Source organism: Caenorhabditis briggsae (genome assembly GCF_000004555.2).
Source record: "Caenorhabditis briggsae complete genome, chrX, whole genome shotgun sequence".
Taxonomy (NCBI): Eukaryota; Metazoa; Nematoda; class Chromadorea; order Rhabditida; family Rhabditidae; genus Caenorhabditis; species Caenorhabditis briggsae.
In genome coordinates this window covers 11,214,366-11,236,867 of record NC_013491.2, presented here as the reverse complement: position 1 = coordinate 11,236,867, position 22,502 = coordinate 11,214,366, and the positions used below count along the sequence as shown (strand labels likewise).

At 37.3% G+C, this 22,502-nt stretch overlaps 3 protein-coding genes across 3 annotated transcripts; all 3 read right to left on the bottom strand.

The window, feature by feature from the left end:
- Positions 1 to 2,285: 2,285 nt before the first annotated feature.
- Positions 2,286 to 6,191, bottom strand: CBG14773 (the record flags this gene model as incomplete). The annotated part of the gene is made up of 12 exons (XM_045239774.1): positions 2,286 to 2,448; positions 2,822 to 2,994; positions 3,047 to 3,213; positions 3,264 to 3,588; positions 3,647 to 3,749; positions 3,770 to 3,857; positions 3,909 to 4,453; positions 4,497 to 4,786; positions 5,313 to 5,489; positions 5,536 to 5,787; positions 5,870 to 5,994; positions 6,041 to 6,191. The coding sequence occupies 12 exons, from the start codon at positions 6,189 to 6,191 to the stop codon at positions 2,286 to 2,288; spliced, it is 2,559 nt and encodes an 852-aa protein (XP_045095515.1).
- Positions 6,192 to 11,419: 5,228 nt separating this feature from the next.
- Positions 11,420 to 12,197, bottom strand: Cbr-flp-7 (the record flags this gene model as incomplete). Its single annotated transcript, XM_002644715.1, has 4 exons — positions 11,420 to 11,507; positions 11,552 to 11,887; positions 11,937 to 11,975; positions 12,100 to 12,197. 4 exons carry the CDS (start codon positions 12,195 to 12,197, stop codon positions 11,420 to 11,422), a joined length of 561 nt encoding a protein of 186 aa, XP_002644761.1.
- Positions 12,198 to 16,262: 4,065 nt separating this feature from the next.
- CBG14770 lies at positions 16,263 to 21,659 on the bottom strand (the record flags this gene model as incomplete). The annotated part of the gene is made up of 14 exons (XM_045239773.1): positions 16,263 to 16,419; positions 17,263 to 17,390; positions 17,679 to 17,788; positions 17,833 to 17,986; positions 18,043 to 18,157; positions 19,486 to 19,577; positions 19,625 to 19,689; positions 19,739 to 19,829; positions 19,875 to 20,039; positions 20,181 to 20,406; positions 20,462 to 20,616; positions 20,933 to 21,070; positions 21,119 to 21,238; positions 21,531 to 21,659. The coding sequence occupies 14 exons, from the start codon at positions 21,657 to 21,659 to the stop codon at positions 16,263 to 16,265; spliced, it is 1,845 nt and encodes a 614-aa protein (XP_045095514.1).
- Positions 21,660 to 22,502: the final 843 nt, after the last annotated feature.

Sequence of the window (22,502 nt, the reverse complement as noted above, 5' to 3'; positions counted from 1 at the left end):
CCTGCTTCACACCTATACATTACACAAGAAATCTAAATATTTTCAATTTCTGATCAAACAATGTCGCGTGACTTTGTCATTAGTACAAGAAACAAAGAATGCATATATGGAAAGAACAGAACAGAGAAAAAATGAAAGAAAAAGAAAAGAAAAAAAAAGAGAAGTGAAAGAGTAACGGACGAGAAATGAGATAGAATGAGATATACATCACTTTAGGAGGAGGCACTTCAAAAAGCAACTTTATTTATGAGAACAAGTTCAAATTGCTCTCCTCCCTCCTCTCACTCTTCCTTTTTCTTTTTTTCCGTGCATTTTTGGTAATGCAATTGGAAAAAAGAAAAAAAGAGGTCAGAGAGAAAGAAGTGTCAGCGAGACCTTCCCTCCACACCAGAAACTCTTCTTATCCTTCATCCACCGCATCGCATCAGACCTCCTGCTCTTTGCCGTAAAAAATGAAGGAACCGAAGAAGTAAACACAATTTTACGAAACAAAGACTAAAAATAAGCAAATGAGGGTGGTAATGAAGAAACGAAGAAAACCCCGGGAGAAGCAACGGGAGGACATTGGCTCAATCGATAGCTAAGAGAGCTCATTCGTCAGTCCAAAAGAGGCGATTTGGTATAGGAATAGAAGCAGGCAATGTTAGAAGAGAATGTAGAGCAAGAAGAAAAGAGGGGTATACCCCCCCCCCCCCTTTCAGTGGTAGTAGAAATGAGACATATCCAGTTCATTTCGATAACCAAGTGTCTACGGATGACACTAGACATTAATGGGAAGAAGAAGAAGACGAGCAGAGGGAAAATGCTCTGACAGAGCATTTTTAGAGCGTGATGTTATAGTGGAAGGCGTTTGTTTTTTGGAAGACGCATACAAAACAATTTGTCACTTGACTCGAGCAAAAAACACATTATATAGTCATAATGTCAGAACGTGTTGATGAAAAATTTTGAACAGAAATTTCAAGGAAACTTTGAAAAATAAACCTTCACTCTAAATTTGTACTTTTGCATTCAGATATGCTTTGAAGATCAAGTATGAATTGAAAATAAGTGTGCTAATATACCTATAGGGATTCAGAGCATTTTTTAGACGTATGTGAAGCTACAAAACTCCTTAAGATTAATTTTTTTGAACTTCACATAATCTTTTGATTTTCGTCTTCACTTTTGTAGATTCAAATTTGTGTAGAAACTTCAGGAATTTAATTGGCAAGCCAGTCAATTTTTAATTACGCCTTAACTAGACCTCAAAATGATTTTTGAATCAAATATAGTCAGTAATTTTTGATCTGTAGAAGATTCAAAAAATTTGCAAACTTGATTCATTTTCGCTTCCCTTTCTCGTCTTCCTTCTTTTATACATGTTTAAATGAGGACACTGGAATGCCCGCAAATTTTTTAAAAATAAATTGATTCCGGTTATGTTGATTTTTTCAAAATACGGATGGGAAAAGAATTCACCCAGATTGGAAGATCTCCTATCTCAATTCCACTTTCTGTCCACTCTAGCATCAATCCGAAACAAATTCCGTGCTGCACGTTTTTCTTCTCGCGCCAGAGAAGAGAATAAAAAAGAGCAAATAGGCAGAGTGCAATAATGTCATGTCTATTAAGGGTCACTAATCCAATGGAAGCTGCCGACTGCTAATCCCAACTCCACGTAACTTTCTGTGAAGAGCATCAGAAGGGAAAAAAAGAAAAGGAAAAAACTGGAGCACTTTCTGCAGGGGTGATGCGAGAAAAAGTTCAGGGAATAATAAAAATGAAATGGGCGGAGTCTTAATTCGAACAACTTTTTCTTTTTGTGTTTTTTTTCTACCGTACACCAAAATCCAATTATCGCAAGTGTATCCTTTGAAATATCGTATAATCCCACTGAAAGGTCTTTTTGAAATGTCAAATTCGTACAAAATTAATGCTTTTGTTTTCTTGAATTCAGATTAATTAAAATTGATAATTGAGCAAAATTTATTGCACGAAAGCAAATCTCGACCAGTAACAGTGAAAAATGAGACAAAAAGAAAAATATAATTAGCACGAGAGAGAAATAAAAATGAGATGTGCTCAGGGAAGCTGAAAGAATTGGATATATAAAAATGGGGAAGAGCATAATACCTGCTCTTCTCGGACGATACGCCCTACTCATAACAGCAAAAAATAAGAGATAGGAAAATAAAAAGAAAAAATTGAATAAGACCACAAAAAAGTGAGGAGTGGATTTTTGATGAGCTCTGCTTCAACCATCCGAGGAAAAAAAAAATGAAAAATGAGATAGAGAAAATTAATTAACCGAATCGGATAGGCTCGGCTTGCTGCTGTTGCTGCTCATCGAATGCCATTTGTTTCAAAGATGGCTGAAGATTTGGTGTGTCGTTTGGTGAGACTTTTCGGTTGGCACGGCCCATTCGGAATCGTTCGGCATAGGTTTGGGCCAGCGGAGCCATCCACCTGTAATGCTCTCTACAAAGGGCGGGAGTGACGTGTTCTTTGAAATCGGGCAGGGTGCAGGTGAATTATATGGCTGAGAGCTGATGTTTTCAACAATCGTTTGGCTTTGAAATTAAATGTTATGTTTTCGAGTAACATCAGCTTCCAGCGAGATATTTCACCGTGTTTAGTTAGAAAGGGATACACATTTAGACATAAAAGGATCGATGTAGCAGATTTTCCTGTGTGTGTATGTGAAACAAAACGTATTGCTTGATATGACATGGACTTGGGATTGTGAATTGCTGTATGTGTGTTGCTGGTTTTTTGCGGCTCATAACAAATTTTTTGGTGCTTGTTTAGGTATGCATGTTCTAATACACATGTATCTTACTTGGCTGCCGTTTTTCCCTGCTTCCAACACAACTCGTTCGAAATCGAAGTGAAAACTTTGGGGAGCCACGAGCACAGCGCACCAAGTGTCTGCTCGTAAATTTCGTCCATGGATCCGGTGGCAACCACTGGTTTCTGCTCGGGAATTTTGTTGTCGCTCTCGTTGGGTTTTGCCTGAAACAACAAAAAAAATATAAACATGAAGATAAAATAGTTGTAAACTTACCGAAACTTTCTCTACCTTCTCCTCAACCCTCTTGGAAACTGGAAAAAGAGGTGGGAGCGTGTTTACACCGGTTTGAACTTTCTGCCACCATGGTTGTTCAGTGCTTCCAGACCCAGCTAATGGCCACCAACGTGGAATCTTTGGAGTTGTGGTGGCTACTGTTTGAGCTAGAAAAGATCATGATATGATTCTGCACCTTTTTTAAGAAGTTTCTTACGAGTAGTTCTCTTAACAGTAGTGGTTGGTGGTGCGGTCCAGGTTTGGGTAGTCATGGTAACTGGTTTTTCGGATGTTGTAGTGGTTGGACCTGTGGTGGTGGTTGTAGAAGTCGTGGTTGTCGTTGTAGTCGTTGACGTGATGGTGGTTGGTTTTGGTGTAGTTGTGGTAGTCGTTGTAGAAGTGGTTGTTGTTGGTTTCGGAGTTGTGGTGGTTGTGGTTGTCGTTGGAGCCTCAGTGGTAGTTGTACTACTTGTTGTAGTGGTTGGAGCAGAAGTTGGTGGGATAGTTGTCACTTTTCTCAATGGAAGAGTAGCAAATCCCTGCTGAAAGTTCATAGAGTTATCATCAAAAGAACAATTTGGTTAGGAAGAAGTGGGACACCTTTTTCTCAATTGGTCTGTATTGGCTTTGACCAACCTGGAATCCTTCTGGAAGACCGAGATCCTTCTTGGAGAAGAATCTGAAATAAAATAGTTTGTGACAACTATTCTACCATAAAATTACCTGTTATGGAATCCGAATGGAATAGAAATTGGAACATAGGCTCTACCAAGCTCAACCATCTTCTCAGCATCGATCACAATAAGAACTCCTGTAAACATTTGAATTGTTTATTTGCACCCTTTCTCTATGGTGTTCATACCTTTGTTCTCAGCAGTATCCAAACCACGAACAAGAAGAACTCCTTCGTCTTCTTTTTTGGTATCTGGCTTCTGAACGAACCACGGTTCATGGAGCACCAGAGTAGGCTCGGCACGGAATTCCAAGTTACGGTTACCAGCTGGCTCGTCAACATTGATTTTGAGAATGCTGTTTCCAGAAGCAAATGGATGCTGAACCAAATATCCCCATTGATAGGCTTTCTGTTCATATCCATGATTGAATTGTGGAAAATCGGCGGCGATTGTCTCCTGTGGCACCAAGTAGTTGTACATGACACGTTGTTTCTTGCTATCCAAAGTGAATCTAAGAACACGAGCGGTGCTAGGGTAGAGTTGCTTGGTGAGGAAATCAGTGTAGAAGTACTTGACGTATGGATCATGGGAATCATAAACAACCATATCGGCAACCAAGTTTCCATCATCAGCTTCAAACGCGTTCAATTGATGAGTGACAAACATGGATGGGAACACTTCCAATGGTTTGGAGGTGGTAAATTCCAGAGTCTTCTTGTTAAAGATGAGGAATCTAAAAATTTTTTCAACTTTACAGAAGAGCACAAGACACTTACCTCATTGGAACCATATCATAAAAGTCCATTCCCCAAAGTCCTCCCTTCTGGATGGCAGATCTAACATTGTTGAGTGGTGGTTCTTTGAATTTACACGGGTTAATCAAAAGAGAAGTGATTGGGAGAATGATAAAGTTCTCAGTTGAAGTAATTGAATGAATATATCCAGGAAGTAGTGTCTTATCTCCAATGTATTCGTCATTGCTTCCACATGCATTGGTATCCCAAACTCCATAATCGTAAAGTCCCACGACACGACGAACTCCGTTGGTGTCGACAGTGAAGATTCCCTGAAGATAGTCTCTATAGCAGATTCACACCTATTTTTTGCTGCCTCACACTGTTTATTGACACGTTATTCTACTAGTGTCCACTCTTAGAGCGCTACATCTATTTGTAAAGAGGTTAACAAACTGTAACCTGAAGCCGCCACTTTTCGGACACTCTCGCCAAGTTGTTTGTTGTTGTTTTTTTCTTTGAAACTCTTCAGAATAGTTTTTTAGGTGTCAGGCCCTAAAGTGTATTATTAGTGTGTATGGCCTAATATACCGAAATAGATATATATGAAACGGTTTTCCAATTCACTTTTCACGTCGTCGTGTGGCCTTCTCGCCTTATTTGCGTTTCAACTTAGTCCAGTGTATTTATATTGTTGACCCCGCGAACAGATTCCGCTGATGCTCGCGTGAGCACGCCTACCGTTTGTTCAAGAATTCAGGCGGAATGTGTGGACAACACAAGGGGGTTTCGATTGAAACCGTTGCACCACTCAAGGGCTCAAATCGGTCGAAATGTGTCAAATGACTTTTGACCTACTTGGAAGAATCGTTGTTCCTCGAAGTTCATTGCAGAGAAAGATCCCCAAATGGTGCCATCAGCATCATTACGCTCATGAATAGCCATTGAAATCGGAATCATTGTGTGTCTTGGTGTTGAGAAAATATCATTTTCCTCTTTGAATGGGAACAGCTTGAATTTTTGAAGTGTGCGGACCTGAAACCAATACAAATTTATCCTGAAAATTGTTTTAACTCCTCACATCAAACTCATATCCAACCCAATATGGCGCCTCGGTTCCAGCAATGATTCTATTTCCGACCTTCCAGAAATCAAGATTTGGATGGAATCTCGCCGAGTCTGGATTAGCTGGCACTTGCTCCCATCGGGACATAGCAGTCAGATTATAGTCGGACCACCCAGCCCATGGTACGCTGGCTTTTGTCATGTTGCGGTCGTAGAACTCCCAGATTTTGTATGGACGAGCTGGGTAGTATTGAGCAGAGAATACGACCTAAATAGGCAACTATTCGAAAATCCATTATATGTATTCAAAATCAGAAGAATATTTTAAAACAAAAAGAAAGCTAGCTTACTTGTCCATTGCTAACGTGGAATGATCCAACAGCTCCGATTGCGTCAATCATGTGGTTGAGCTTTTCTCCTTCTGGTGCAGAAGATTTCCCGTAGGATGCAGAAAGTTGACACAAGAAATAACCATCTAGAACAAAAACCATTACAACTATGAAAGATTTTATAATACTTACCAAGCCATTTTGGGATGTTCTTGCTGGGACAATACAATTCTCGATACTTATCTCCATCCCAAGCTTCGGGAAATCCGAGATGTGTCTGGTTAAAAGATTGTGAGAGTACCACAGGTACTCCCACTAACAGTAACACAATAATAGGTGACATGTGCAAGAGAAAAGGCGAGCGACCTCTGGAATCAGATTTCGAGCCACTGACTATTATGTTCGACTTTTGAGAGGCGGTACGTAATAAGGGTTGTCCTTTTTCTCCCTCTCTTGACTACTTTGGAATGGGGAGGAGCCTCTCGCGGCGGAGCTCCCGACTGTATACCGTGTGTGGCCGGCGGCTTATCGTTCGCGCGCCATCTGAATCCTCTGCGCCTCCTCACGGAATGCACATCTTTGTGAGAGATACCCTCCGCGCGGAGCTCTACTATTTCGAACACGACGATGACCTAACGTATCAGGACGACGACCCCGCAGTTCCGCATCTTTCAACCACCTCCGAGAAAAAGAGGGAGAGAGAGTTTAAAACGAAAAGCTTCACAAAATACGCTATACACGAAGAGAGAATATTGAGGAACACAGAGGACGACTCACACGCAAATAGAAACCGTTCCCGAAAATGTGTAGAAAAATGAAACTTTCTGTGTGGACAGGGGGCTCTTGAAAAAGTTCATGTTCTGCAAAAAAATGGGTGTTTAGGAGCGAAGGGACAACTCCATCGAACAATAGCATTTTTAACCTGTAGATAAATAATGTCTTGTCTCTGTTTTGCTGGATGAATTGACCATTTATTCTATTCTTTGCTCACTGAGTATAGACAACAAATTGGATTCAAACAATTACACCACCACAACACATATCTCAAATTGCAGCATGTGACTTCAACAGTTGCGAATTGCAGAATAGAAGAAACATTCAAAAATTAGCTGTTCTAATTAGTGTTGTTCAGAAATTGATGTTTCCAGAAATTCCAGAAAACATTATCGCACAAAAACACCGATATTTCTCTACAATTTCCAATTCGCTCATTATAAAATTTCTATTTTCTCCTTCATTCCAATTTAAATTGTTATGATTTTGACCAATCTAATCATTTCATCAAACATTGCTCTTTTTTGGAGAGTCTACCAAACAATAAAAAAAGCAAATCTTCATTGTCAGGCGCCGTTGAATCGGTGCCCCTGGTGTATTTTTCAGTACGCCAGTATGTTTGCATTCCTATTTTAATTCCGACCACCCGTAAGATCTGATGATTCTTCGGTGAAAAAAAAATGGAGAAACTGCGAATCGTGACAAACTGATGGGGTGATATGAATATGTGCTATTGAATCATACCTTTTTTAGGAAATATCGAAAAATGAGTCAAGAGCTGGTTTTTTGATAGGATTACTAAAAGTGTTGATTTGTCTCAATATTTTCGGATATCTCTGCGAAACAACAAATAATTTTTCAGTAATCCATTGTTCGTGATCCTTTGGAAAACATTTTCTGGCGGACCACTGTTTAACATCTCTAACAGGAATCGAGGTATTTTGGGTCAAAATTGAAAGTGTGTAAAAAGTACAACTGAAAATTGGGTACAAAGACTTTTTCAGATCATCCAAAATTTTGGAACCAAAAACCTGAATTTGTGGCAACATATACTTTTTCTGCTCGAGTTTTTCTATCTAAAAATCTGTTTTGGAGCTTGTACATTATGTTTTGAATATTTGGTCATTTTCAGAAACTTATTTTTTTTGGAAAAAAAGGATACAGAGTATTTTTGGAAAAAAAGGATACATTTAAAATGAAGCTGTTCCTAGGATCTTTAACTTCATTCTAGAGGCTTTTCGATTGAAGAAAAACCGTTAATAACTAAAATGGAGGTTTTCATCGAATTTTTTGTACCCCAACATTGCTAGGAATTTCGAAACGGAAAAGTTTTTTCCGCAGTTTGTTTCAGGTAATTTTTGTCGATGCCATCATAAAACGGACATCGGTTTTAGAGCAAGGCTTTTTCAAAAAGGGCTATTAGCGTTACATACTTCCAAATTATTATCTGAGAATCATTTCCAGCATTGATCATTGTGTTATAGATAACCCTTTTTAGACATATGTCATTTGAAAGTCTGCCAAAGTTGAAAAAAAACGGATAGGTTGTAGAAAGACATTGATTAATTTGTCAAAATTGTACAAGCCTATTAGTGTTCTTTTTTTCCAGTAGTTCTTGAAGTTTCGGTTTTTTGTACCGAACTAGGAATTCTTAATTTCATCCAGCAAAACCCTGTCAGAGCAAATAGTTGAGAGATGAAAACAGCCAGTTGTTGTTTTTGTATAAATTTCCTAACATTGTTCTCCTCTTTTTAATGCTTCCATTCCTAATTATGATTTATGCGCTTATTTGTTGAATTTAAGATGATGGTCACAGACGTTCTTTTTTTTATATGTGAACTGAATTCTTGAAAACGCAAAAAAAAGGAAATTCATTAAGCATCGTGACGTGATTGGTAAACACTTGCACGTAAAAAATTGAACTGTCGAAAACTGTTTTTTTTGTTTCACTTCACTTCCTCTTGTGTTTTCTGTTCTATTTTTCCGTAATTCGATCCACCAAACTATTAGGTTGGCGGGAAAGTCTTTGTCACTCTGTTTGTTTAATCACTGTTCTCGTATATGGAGGCTGTGTATGATATCGACTTTAGTGAATAACAAGGTGATAAGAACCTTCCATATAAACAAGTCCCCATCTCCTTCCCTGCTCCTCATCTGTAATTGAAAGATATGTTTGTTCCCACTGCTATTCACATCAGACATGTTTTGATTTACCTCTTCCTATCTCACACCACGATGAAGGATTCGGAAACTTTCTTGAAGAATGTGTACAACACACATGCCCCTCACTACAATACTATTCGCAATTGGTTCCATCGTTTCGAAAAAGATGACTTCTCGCTCGATGAAAAGGATCGCTCTGGGAGACCCCGTGAGTTGGATTTGGACAAGCTGAAGCACGCATTGCAATCGGATCCATTTCAATCTAGCCGTGAACTAGCTGTCACATTCGGAGTTCACCATAGCACAGTCCTTGAAGGTTTGAAGTCTCTTGGAATGAGAAAACTTTTTGGTCGATTCATACCTCATCACCTGACTCAAGCCAACCTTGACCGCCGAGTCGACGATTCGATTACTCTTCTCACTCTCCACGCGGGCGATCGATGGCTGGACCGGCTAATAACCGGAGATGAGAAGTGGGTCTTCTACGATAATCACCACAGGAAATCCCAGTGGGTTGGAGAAGGAGAGAGCCGACAGGATGTCCCCAAACCCGACCTTCATCCGAAAAAAGTTATGCTCTCTGTGTGGTGGGGAGTGGACGGCCCCATCTACTGGGAACTTCTGCCCGAGGGCAAAACAATAACTGGAGACCTCTACACTACTCAACTACGAAACCTCAAGAAAGCAGTCGACCGTTCGGCCCTGAAAGACAAGAAAGTGTACTATCAACATGATAACGCTCGCCCACATGTTTCGAAACAAGTGAAGCAGGAGCTGATGGGATATGGATGGAATGTTCTCCCTCACCCCCCGTATTCTCCTGATCTTGCTCCTTCCGACTATTGGTTATTTGGCGATATGACACGTGCCTTCGAAGGAAGAAGCTTCAATTCCCGTGGAGCGGTCGAAGCGGCACTCAAACAATACTTTGCCTCACGCCCGGCTGGATTCTACCGCAATGGAATCCATAAATTGAGGGAACGTTGGAGACATGTTGTTGATAATGATGGACAATATAATTAATTATTCGGTTATTTTTTCTTTGAGAAATAAACTATTGAAAAAGTGACAAAGACTTTCCCGCCAACCTAATACTAAAACCCTTCTTCAATGTGCTGAACTTTTTCGACCGCCAATTTGCACTCCGCGCATGCAACTTTTATTGTTTCATCATTTCCTTACTCTTCCTTTTTCTTCTCATTTCAAACCCATCTGTTTGAGTTGACGTGTGATGACATGACAAAAAGGGAGAAGAAAAGGAAATTGCTTCAGCTTGGGTACCTTCATCCACAGTAACACACATAATTTAGTCAAAAATTTTCCCTTCATTTCTCACGTTTTCAAAGAATCTGATCAGTTTTAATACTTGGAAATAATAACTTTCGAAAATAATAAAATTTTTTCAATTTGATAATTAAACTTGATATTTGTTTTGTGGGACACGCGTCCTGATTGGAAATTTCTCTCAAAACAAGTAGCCTTATGAATACGTTTTGAGAATTATTAGTTAGTAGAATTGTTTGCCGAAGTGGAACCAAATAAAGAGCCAATAAGTTTTTTTGGCTTGTTTTTGAAAACTTCAGTTTCAAAATATAAAAAACGTTGATGTAGGGATAAGCAGAATCATTTAAGGATTATCGTCATCCAAAATTTCACTTCCTCGAATTGTCAATATCGTAAACCAATTGGCCCGACCCGGAATGGAACACGTCACGTTTATTTTTGCAAATACAAAATACGCATAATTATATTTTCATTTATTTTTCAAGGCTCTACCAGAAATACCAAACCCTTATCAGACGAAAAATGAAATTAGATCAATACGGTTAACTGCAATGGATTTAATCATCTCCCTTTCATTCAGAATTTGTTTTTTTGGTATTCAGTATTTGATGGACAGAAAAATCACAGATCTCTCAAGAGAATCCGAAAAATTTTAATCCTACAAAAGTTTAGAAAAAACTCTTTCTTGATTAATTATCACCGTCTGAACTGTATGACTTTTGGTAAAGTTCAAACTGTGCTCATGGGACTACAAGTGTACTTTTAAGTAACATCCTACATGTATGACGTGGATTAAGATTAGACTTTTTCATTAGCTTCTCGGCACTCCCAGAAGCCGCGCCTCTTGTTTTTGGGTCCGGTTTTATAGTGAACCATATATAGCAACCCACACATGTTTTATGACACGGAAACACTCCAGGACAGCAAATTGTGAATGCACAAAAAATTATATGAAAGTGTATCCCTTCCATTTTTGATCAACGACTGACTACAAGGATGATCCATCTTCCTAGAACTGGGTGTTGGTTAATAAGACCAAGGAATATTTGATCGTTGTATTTTGTTGATCCTTTCTTCATTTTATTTTTTGGCATTCTTGGTTTTATGATCCAAATTTTCTGGGTTCAATTTTTGAAAAACAGGTTTCACATCTTCATTTTGACAAAAGTTCCACTGTATTTGAAAAAATTTCGGACGATGACCAATATAAAACCTTTTTCAAGCGGCACGTAAAATGGGACAGAAATCATGTAAAGGGAAATGAGATTAAAAGGAGACATGAGATGACTATAATCAGGGATAGACAGTGTTTTTGTGGGGAAATCAGTTATGAGAAGAAGGAATTCAGTTTTATTCATTGGTGTTCTCAGTCTCGTCTGCCGAGCGCTTGCCGAATCGGACCATTGAGGAACGTTGGATTGGAGTTCGTTTACCGAGTCTGAAATAAGAAAGTAAAGTTACAATAATAAATATGTAACGTACCTGACCATTGATGCACGATCGATAGAGGATCTTCCGAAGCGAACCATGGCGGATCGATCCATTGGAGATCGCTTTCCGAATCGGACCATAGCGGACCGATCCATTGGGGACCGCTTTCCAAGACGGACCATGGAAGACCGGTCACTCGGCAATCGTTTTCCAAAGCGAACCATTGCCGAACGGTCCATTGGAGATCGCTTCCCGAAACGGACCATGGCCGAGCGCTCCATTGGGGATCGTTTTCCAAATCTGACCATTGACGACCGTTCCATCGGAGATCTTCCGAACCGAACCATTGAGGAGCGTTCCATCGGGCTGCGTTTCTGTTCTTCGATTCTGGAAATAAACTTTTACAGTCATCAGTCATTTTTACAAATTGACTTACATGTCCTCTTCCGACAATTGTTCTCCTGATTTGTCCAAGCTGTAAAAAATCAAGTTCAATAGAATTACTAATGGACAATGATAAATATTTCTCACTTTGTTATATAAGCTTGTTGTTCTTAAAAGAAGAAAATCATCAAAATCATTCAATATTCCGAACTCACTCAGTTTGATCTTGAACTTGTTGTTCTACGGAGCTCTCAGCCAACACTAAAACTAGGAGACCAAGCGCGAGAAGAAGGAAACGTGGTGATCCAAGCATTTCTGAAATGTCAGATTACTGTACTTCAGTGACATCATTTAAAAAATTTTGATGCCAGAAAAAAGAAACCGGCAAGAAAAAAGATCAGAAGCGTTGAAAAAAGCAAAAAAGAGAACTCTCCATCTTTTTTCGAGTGTTGGAATAGGGAAATTCAATTTGGTAACTTGAACTGCAAATTGGATGAGATGGATGCAATTGAGTCACAATTGACCAGAAAAGTCAGTAAGTGACGACAATCATATGATTCTTGACTTTTCCAAACAGTCCAAAAAATAAAGAATTCGAAATCATAAAGAGGGACGGAAGCTGCTTCCCTAATACTTATGTAGGCCTTTCTCACTTTCATATTCCTCAGTGAGCCGCCGCCTCGCGCCGATGACTCCGCCCACTTTCATGCTTCCTAACCTTGGCTGTTTTTCGACTCCGCCCCCAGTCTAAGCAAAATATGGGGAAAATATGGGAATGAAATTGGAGTCAGGCTCCACCAGGAAATGGTAGGAGCTCGTTGTTTTGTGATCTGCAACCACAAACGCATTAGCGCGATTAAAAAATCGAAGTTCAAGACACAACCAAATTATTTGAGGAAGGGGGCCACGCAGCACTTGATTATTCACGCGGAGGACTCATCTCGTCGTGATTGTGTCGTATTTTTAGGGTTTTCGGGACAAGGAAGAGGAGCACTTTGCTAATACAAAAAGGGGATGTTTGAAACCTCTGTGTGTCCCTAGCGGTCAGTTTAGGACATCATAAGAGAATAGAAAAAAATATTGAAAACCATGAAATGTATGTTGAAAATCATGAGAGGCAGTTCGTGGTTATCTCTACAGAAAACAATCAATTAGCGAAATGAACACTAACATATTTTTCATTTGATAGCTGGAACTTCCAAGATTCATACAACTTTGAAAACTTCAGTACGTGTAAAACAGACCTGGATTGAACACTTTGCAATCGCAGAATTTTTTAAAAATTTCTAGTTTTTCATGAAATTGTCAGTTTCCGAAGGACATCATTTTTCGGCCCGTTTTTTAACTAAAAACGTGAAGACAGGTGTCTTTCAGAAGTCGACATTTACCTGAATAACTAGGAATTTTGAAAAAAATTCAAAGTTTTCAGTCTATGTAAGTTTCACATTCTTCAAAATTTTCATACGAAATCTATGTTCAATGATCTCACAAATTTGATTTAAACATTAAAATTTCAAAATTCTTAAATGCCACGAAAAATCTTTGAAAATAATTGGATTTGATCTGCATGCAGATTCAGAATCTGATAGGGTAATTCTAGATTTTGCAGAATTTCTGTTTTTGAAAACACAATTTTCACCCAGCAACCCAAAAAATTCTCAATTTTTGGCGTTTGAAAAGAAAACAAAAAATAATAGAATGAAAACATCAAAAAATGTGATGTCACATATCTATATTTTAAAACTACTTGTCATTCTTGTTTGTGGGTGAATCATATTCTTGAGTTGCTCACTTTTAGACTTCAAAGCTCTCTCTTCGACGGAGTTAGAAAATCGTATAGTTTTCTTTTCGGGGCTAGACGCCTAAAAACTTGGATTGAAAGATTGATATTTCTATTTTAGGTTAGCCAAAAAAGTTTCTGGACCTGTCAAACTGGAAAACATTCTAGGAGCTTTGAAGTCGGGAGGCGGCATTGTTAGTTTTCAGAAACCAATCATTTTCAGTTTAACAAAAGCCTCCTTATTCTTGGAATAAGATTAAGATTTCATATGAAATTTAGGGGATTTAAAAAAAAACACTGAACATACACACATTGTATTCCGGAGAAAAACCAAATAACTTTGCAGTTTGCACTTTTCTATAGCAAAAAATTACGAAATTCTGGCGCCAGAAAAAAGATAAGACCCGATAGATAATGTATTAAAATGATAAAATCTGCCAGTGAAAAAAAAAGGAAATTAGTGTTGTTGGTTCTCAGAAACCAAGGAGGAAGAACCAACTTTTTTTTCAAGTAATTCGTAGTTTCAACTCTTCCCCTAGTTTTGGTATCAACCAGAAATGTTGATTACAAGTTCCACACAAAATTGATGGTTCATTTTTGTGTATTCTGTGTTCTTGGTTGGATTCCGAAGTTCATCTAAAACATGCAAAAAGGGTCCGTGTCTTGCTGCCGAATTAGCAAATTATCGTCACCAAAGAGTCGTCAGAATGGAAAATAGCTCTTTGACCCGAGCGAAATTTGTTACGTAGCAACTTTTCCTGGAAAATCAGATTTTGTGAAGTTGGATTAATATTGAAACTGATGAAATTATATCGGCAACTTGATTTCTTGTGATGATTAGTTTGAGGAAAATTAAATTCGTATTTTTGGACTCAATAAGAACTTTCAAAAAGATCTATTCGGTCTTATATTTTCAATATCTTGTTGATAAAAACTAAATTTTAAAAAAAAAACTAAATTTTTTAATATAAAAACTAAATTTTTTTTAATTGAGAAAAAATCTTTTCGATGGTTCCATACAAGTTTACTAAAGTCCTCGAGAGTTATTTGCTCAGAAGTGCACTTCTAAGCGTACGGCCGACCATCAATGACGAGCATCCTATACTCATCAAATGTTTTTTATTTGATTCAAATTCATAACGTCACTTATATTTCTGATTTCCAAGTTTAAGAATACAACAGTATTCAACTTCTATTAGTAATACTTCAGGGACACAAAAAAGGGAGAAGAATCGAAAAAAAATTTGATTAGCAATGGCTGGTGATGCTGACAAAGTAATCAAAATTTTAGGGATTCGTCAATATCATCGTTATGATAATGGCAGAGATATGACTAGTGAAAAAAAGTGAGTCAACTAGATGAGAAGGGGAGTGTCTTGGACTCGAAACGCAGGAAATTTCTACACAAGGCCAGATGTTTTAGGGGTTTGCAGATGCCCCGATGTTGAAAAACGTTTCACATGTCAAAAACTCGTTACAACGTGGTAGTGATTTTTTTTTAAAAGTTATTTAGAGTATTTCTTGTCATATCACGTTAACTACAAGATTATTATTATCGAATGAAAAAAATAAGGGTTTTCTTTGAAAAATATTTCAAAGTCAATACAATTGTCTTATTATTTTTGTTATTTGAATACCTTTAAAAGTAGGCGATGAGATTTAAAAGGAAAATATAACTGACGTTTTACACTTATGAATTCTTTGGATTTTTTTTTGAATTTCAGGAATTATGACAAATCAAAGAAGCACTTCAGATTAATTTTTCTAACAATTTACCCTGATAATTTTCAGAAATTGGGAGTTTTCTTTCCAGATAATTGTCAACATTCTAAGGAACATGCGAACATGGGAAAATCAAAAAATTTTGAAAATTACAAATTCCGATCTTAATGTTTTCTTCTTTTTCAGGGAAACAGGCAAGTTTTCTCAAGTTGTTTTCACGCTACAGTGGATTTTTATCAAGAAGAAGTTTTTAATTTCTCAAGTTAGTTTTCTTATTCAATTCAATTTCATAAATGAAAAAATACGTTTAATTACTGCGAATAGGAAATGACGTGTGGGAAATGAACATGATAAAAAACAGACAGGGGTTATCGTGTAATAAAGAAGTCTTATTTTATGATTCAAGTATAAATTTACAAAATTCATAATCTGCTAAGAACTGTAAATCCTTTAAAAATTGGAAAACGCTGCTGGAAAACACATGTTTTTCTCAGGAAAAATTGCCACCCACGTCTCGAAAAAGGTGATGGCTTTGGGATTTCGAGGGGGGCTAGTGGGGTCGTCTTTACCATAAAAAATGCTGAACATTCATGAATTTCTGACTTTTTTTTCAGATGTAATACGACTCTTCTGTTTGAATAGTTTATTTACAGCATTTGAGAAAAGAAATGAAAAAAGAAGGAAAAAATACTCCGCGATTGGAATAGTCCTCAAGAATCGAAAAAGTGGGGAAGTCGCTTCAAGTTGTAGCATGGAAAAAAAACAACGAAAAATATGTATATGGATAGCACAAATAAAACCAAATTTTTAGAAAAAATGAATCTTCATCTTGAAATGGTGATAAATAATTCAGGAAGGCACCATCCAAACGTTTTCTCATGTCAAAACAATCGCTTTCAGAAGGACACGATTGTCAGATGTATCAATCATAGCTGGCCAAATGTAGTTGACAACGTTGGTGGTAGTTCCAGAGTAAGCACCTCTTGAGTGACGTGACGGCTCAAATTCTAGGCCATCGTATTCCAATTTCAATCTGAAAAATGAAAAAAAAATTAGGGCAGTTTGGATGGGGGCAAATGATTTACTAATGTTTTAGGTTTAGAAAAGTCAGGTAGACATTCCAATCAAAAATTATGAACCAACTCATAAGGGGACCTAAATATAGATCCTCTGATATCATCACCAAGAGGAAGTTATTATTCATCCCTACAACATCTAATGTGGGTGTACAACATTTTTTCTTATTCCTCTCATCCCATATTCTGGTACCAAGAAGCACGAACTTTTGATGATCCTCGATTTGTCACTGCCAAGGGAGAATATCTATGCATCTAGTGCATATTTTTTGAAATATTTTTTCCAAGAAAAATTTGGAAAAAATGTTTTGCACTAAATCCCAGACCGGAAACTCTAGAAAATTCAGAAATTCGGAATTCTCATAATGATCTTCGCAACGAACGTGGACTGGCTTCGATGTTATCTGCGGAATGTGAAATCAGAGCTAAATGAATATTTAAGTACTTTCCAAAAAAACGAGAGTTCAGAAATAAATAGTTTTGACGGAAGCAAGTGGGACGTCTCGAGTGAATTTTAATGAAATGACTCATCGAATTTTTAACTTTGAGCCAATTTATTTCGGTTCCTTCGAATGATATTAGGAAGGAGTTCACTGACAGAACATTTGTACAATTATTATTGATATTTTGTTCGTTTACATCTTCTTGGTATCATTCAAAGAAAATTAGACATATAGGGTCCACGTTGACGGTCAAACAGGAATTCTATTGCAGTGATTACAGTAACCCAGAAGGTGGACGTAGGAATTCAAATCGCAGAAATGAAACAATAAAAAAGGAAAAACAGAAATCTCACTCACTTATGATCCGGGCAACATTGAATATCCCATGACATTGTGATACATTTTTGGATAAACTGGTGCACTGTCATACATTCTTCAATGCCAGGATACTCTTTCAGCTTCTTGAATACCTCCTGACATAGTTCCTGAATTTCATAAAGCTGGCGAAACATAATTTCAGAAACCGTTATGCTCTAATAGAACGTCAAAATATACTTCACTTTGTTCTCAATTATCTCAATTTTCGTAAGCGATATCGAAATCCTGAGAACTAAAAAAGCGTTAGTGATATCACGAAAAGAAGGTTATCAGTTGAGACGTTTTGGCTTTCTCTCTTGTAATCCGAGATAATTGAGCTCAAATTCAAAGACGCGGCCCTGTTTTAGACAGATGTGGTGACATTCTATTAGAGAATTTACGGTAGCAAATGTTACCTCAGCTATTGCTCCTCCAGCTTTAGTTGTGGTAAATTCCTTATACAGTTGTGAACTCAAAGCATTCTCGAAAATGGTTAATTCCTTAGATTCTGTTGCATTATTGTTATCTAGAAAATAAACTCTTATCACATTGACTATAAAATTCAACTACCAGATCCCAACGCTTTCAAAACCGCAAGTTTCTTGTCTTCAATGTGCTCCTTGACTACATTAAATGTTACTATCAGGGTGTCATGTCCAAAAATAGCTTGTAAATCGTCTTCTCCTTCCATTTCCGGTAAAGTATCCAATGAATCTCGCAGTTCCTGAAAGTTGATCTCATGTTTTGTTTTGTTCTGCCATTTCGACGTCTCTCACGTACGTTGCTAGCGAAAATGAACAATTCTCCGAATCGAGTGACCAATTGACTAAGCTGGTCTTTCGTGGAAGACTTATAATATGCGGTCGCATCCGGATAGTCGGGAATGGGAAGAGAACTGGAAATGAGTGGTATGTTTAGGGTGTTAACACACATTCTCTGTAGTTTTCGAGCATCGACCCATTGCCATATGTATTTTAAAAACCAAACTATTTTAAATGTGTTGGTATTACATACAATTAGTACAATTAAACTTCTAAAAATTTTGAGGATAGTTTTGATTGGCTCCGCCCACATTGGTCCGATCTGCAAAACTCGCCGGTTGGAAAATAACATTTTTTTCGAGATAGAAACGAAATCTCTTTTGGAGTGAACATATTTTGTTATTTTAAGCATTTTTTATGTTGAGACCGAAAAAATAGAGTCTCAACTTCCGATGGAAAACTCCAATTTTTCGTGGTTTTTGTATTTTTTTTCACAGTTTTTTCAAGTTTTCGTCATTATGGGACTGCGTGTGAATAAATTTCTTAGCAGTTTCAAAATTCTCATAAAATTTTACTATAGGAACTTTCAAAAAAACAGCAAATTTGTAGGACCAAAATAACGAATTTCGCTAAAATGTCGATTTTTCCGACTATTGAAAAATTTCGAAATTTTTTCTTGTTTTTCAGTTTTTTTGAAGCTCTATTTTCTTTGTGAATTCAAACATAATTGAGAAAAATACGTAAAAATTCCGCTTTTATGTTGAAGTCCAAAAATTTTTTGGAACATTTTATGAACTCAGCCTCCTAAAAAAGTGGAAAATTTTTTCAAAGTTTTCTAGCATGTGAAGTTTTGTTTTCCGGAAAATGCTTAATATGTGAAATTGTCTGTTTAGATTGATTATTATAAAAAATTTAGGTCCTATACAGCTAAAGGCCCAAATATGTGATCAGCAACAGTCCAAATAACACAAACTTCTCTCTTGAATAATTTTTTCCTTGACCAAATTTTACTTAATGTTTTGTCTCGAATTGATGAAAATTATTGAAATTTCATGAGAATTCTAAATCCGCAAAGAAATCCATTCACACGCAGTCCCATAATGACGAAAACATGAAAGAACTGTGAAAAAAAATACAAAAAACACGAAAAATTGAAGTTTTCTATTGGAAAATGAGGCTCTACTTTTTTGGTCTCATCATAAAAATGCCTAAAATAACAAAATATGTTCACTCCAAAAGAGATTTCGTTTCTATGTCGAAAAATAAAAAATTTTATTTTCTGACCGGCGAGTTTTGCAGATCGGAACAAAGTGGGCGGAACCAATCAAAACTATTCTCAAAATTCTTAGAAGTTCAAGTGTACTAACTGTTTGTAATACCAACACATTTGGAACGGTTTGATTTTTTTTGTACAGTGGGTTGCTCGAAAATCTCAGAGAATGTGTGTTAATACACAAAATACCTTTCTTTGATAATTGTTTCTTCTTCAGATTTTTCTCGAAGTTGTGTGATTGTGTAATTTGCTATCCGGAGCTCTTTTCTGAGTTTTGATATCTAAAAGAGAAAATTTTGTATGTATACCGAAATTTGAAAATCAATACCTCTTGTTTGAGACTATCGAATTGAATTGAATTTTCAGAAGACGAGCGAACAGAGAATTTTTCATCTGAAAACCATATTTCTGCACTTTAACTCTATTTTTTCTAGTTTTTTACTCAATGAAGGCATTCCTTGAGAAACAGAACTTGTCGATGATCCCGATGACAACCGTGTAGCATTCACATCATCTGGACACATTTGGAGTAGCTTCAAAAAGAAAACATCTATGTTTCGACTTTTAGTTCCTGTTACCTTGTTGTATGAATTATTGAAAACCACAATGAGTTGGGCGACAATCGGGTCCATCTGCTGAAGTGCAAAGTCTTCGGGAGCGGCACGTGCAAATGCATTGAACAGTCCGATGAGCAATTTGTCGGAACCCACCCTTTTGCGGCAGATTCGCAGCAGAGATCCCAACTGGAATCAGTATATCAGAAGAACATTAAGAAATTTTGAAGAACATTTAGAAAATTTAGATTCGTTGAAACTGTCAGAACTGAATATTCTTAATTTTTACATGCTGTTTTACACCCGGAAATGTATTTTAAATATAATTACATGTTGATTCTGGAACGTCTCCTCCAAAACACACTGAAGGGTTTCATTGAGCTTCAGCCGTTCAAAAACCTGCGACAATCTCATGCTCATTTGCCTTTGATGGCTTTCACATGATGGATCAGGCGCGTTCGATTTGGGATCGTGTTGTAGTTCTTTGATTTGTGCACAAATAATTTTCAGATTCTCCACATGCTTTAGCAATTCCAAATGAACAGCATCTGTCATTCTGTAAAGTTAGAAGGATTTTGTTTTGTATACCCTCTCTTTTTCCGAAAACGAACCTAATCAAGCCAGATGAGCAATTAACGAGCCCGTGGCATCCGAGACTCTCCAAACATGTTTTCAACTGATTTCTATCTTCATGAGCCCTCTTCACCAAATCCGGACATTGCCTTCCAATAATGTTCATAAGGGTTGCGATACATGGTTGGAAATCCTGAAGAACCCTAGATAAATGTGGTTTTTCACTCAATTTTTGTTGGGCGAATGGGGATGCATACACGCCGTCACAGAAACGTTATTTGATTATCTGTTCTCAGCTCCTCTCGCACAAGAAAGCAATTCCTGCTGTGTCAGAAAAAAATCGAGAGGAAGAATGCATTTTCGCGCTGACGTGTTTTCTGCTGAAAAAAAGTGTGCGCGAACACGAACGGCTATTTACATAAAAACAGAATGTTAAAGAAGAATGGATAGTTTTGAAGGAAGTAAATGTTTTGAAAAAAGAGTCCCGGTTTACGAGTATGTAGGATTACCGAAAACAAGGCACAGTGTTTTTTAACACTTGCAGTATTGCTCTGCTCACAAAATGCTGTCCACCAGACGAGTTGGCAGAATACTTGCTCACAACACAGTTCCTTGGTTGGGAGGAGAAGTCCATCTTCAACAGTTCTCTGAAAACAATTATTCGAAGAAACTGATTCTTTAATTTTTTGTATTACCAATTCACATTTCAAATAGATGGCTTCCAGTAATGGCAACGTATGAGGGATCTCGGCGACAAGTTGTTCGACCGGTGGTAGTATATTGAAGAGCACAGATAAGTCATCTGTATTTTGGGCCTGTAAATCGAGAGAAAATTTTTTGAATATTATAATTTTTTTAGGAAGGTTTCCCGTAGGTTTATAACCCGTGAAACACATCTTGTGAAATAGGCCTAAGCTGTGTTTTCTCTTTGTAGACTTTTCTGATTATTCCGGAGCATACCCCCACGTACCGCGCGGAAAATGAGGAGCAAACGATCAAGAATTAATGCTATTGAGCAAATGTTCATCAAACCTTCCAGAAAATTAATCAGTGCGGTCTTGAAGTTGGATTCCTTATCATGTTTCCAGTTTTCTTCCCCTTGCTGACCTGTTCTCTCAGATGATTCAACAGTTGAACATCGAGTGGTTCCACCTGACATGTGTATTGAATCAAATTGAGCTCCTGTCGAGGTGGTTTGAAACTCCAGCCAGCTGATTTGCTAGTTTTGTGCGCCATGCATAGAATATTCGGTTTTTTTGCAGTAGCAGCTCCTATTGTTTTCAATTCATTGTTAGAGAGAGAGAGCATTTTTTCGGAACAACAGAACAAATGACGTTGAAAAAGAGCGGTAAAGGAACGGAATGAATTGGTGAAAAGAGGAGCAGCGTGAAACAACAAAACACAGAAGAACATGAAAATGGAAATGAGAATAGAGAAAAAATCGACAAGTGTGAACAAGAAGAAGCAGCAGAAGAAAAAAGGCAATTAATTTAGTCTCAAGTGGTGGCTACAAAATGATAGCACCACTTAGATTACTGTAGAGTATCTTGGAAATTGCTTATTTCCACCATTTTCTTTTCAACGCTTTTCCCAACCGTCTCGCACACTATTCATAATTACACTGGATATTTGGAAGTGGTGGTCATTTGAAGAAGTATGACTTTCTCTTCAGTAGATGTGTTGAACGGGAAAATAGGAGAAAATATGCATCGTTTCGAGGAAAAATGGAAGAGGTACTTCAATAGAAAGATATGAACAGAGAAACCCGAAAAATATTTGTTGTTGTTGCTCACAAAAACAATTTGATGAGTTTCGAATATTTCTGGAACATTTTTCAAAATGGCGAAAACGTTTTATGAGCATCACGATTTGAAGATAAAATTTGAGGTTTGAAACTCGAGCAAGTAATGAAATGTTAATGCAAAGCAAGTACCAAAATTTTTGAAATTTTAATGATCACATGTTTTCTAAAATTTCGGAGTCCTATTTTTTACATCATTTGCATTCAAATTACGGAAAAAATAATGAGAAATGTTACTGACGTTTTGAGAAGGGTCTATCATGTATAGAACTATCCTT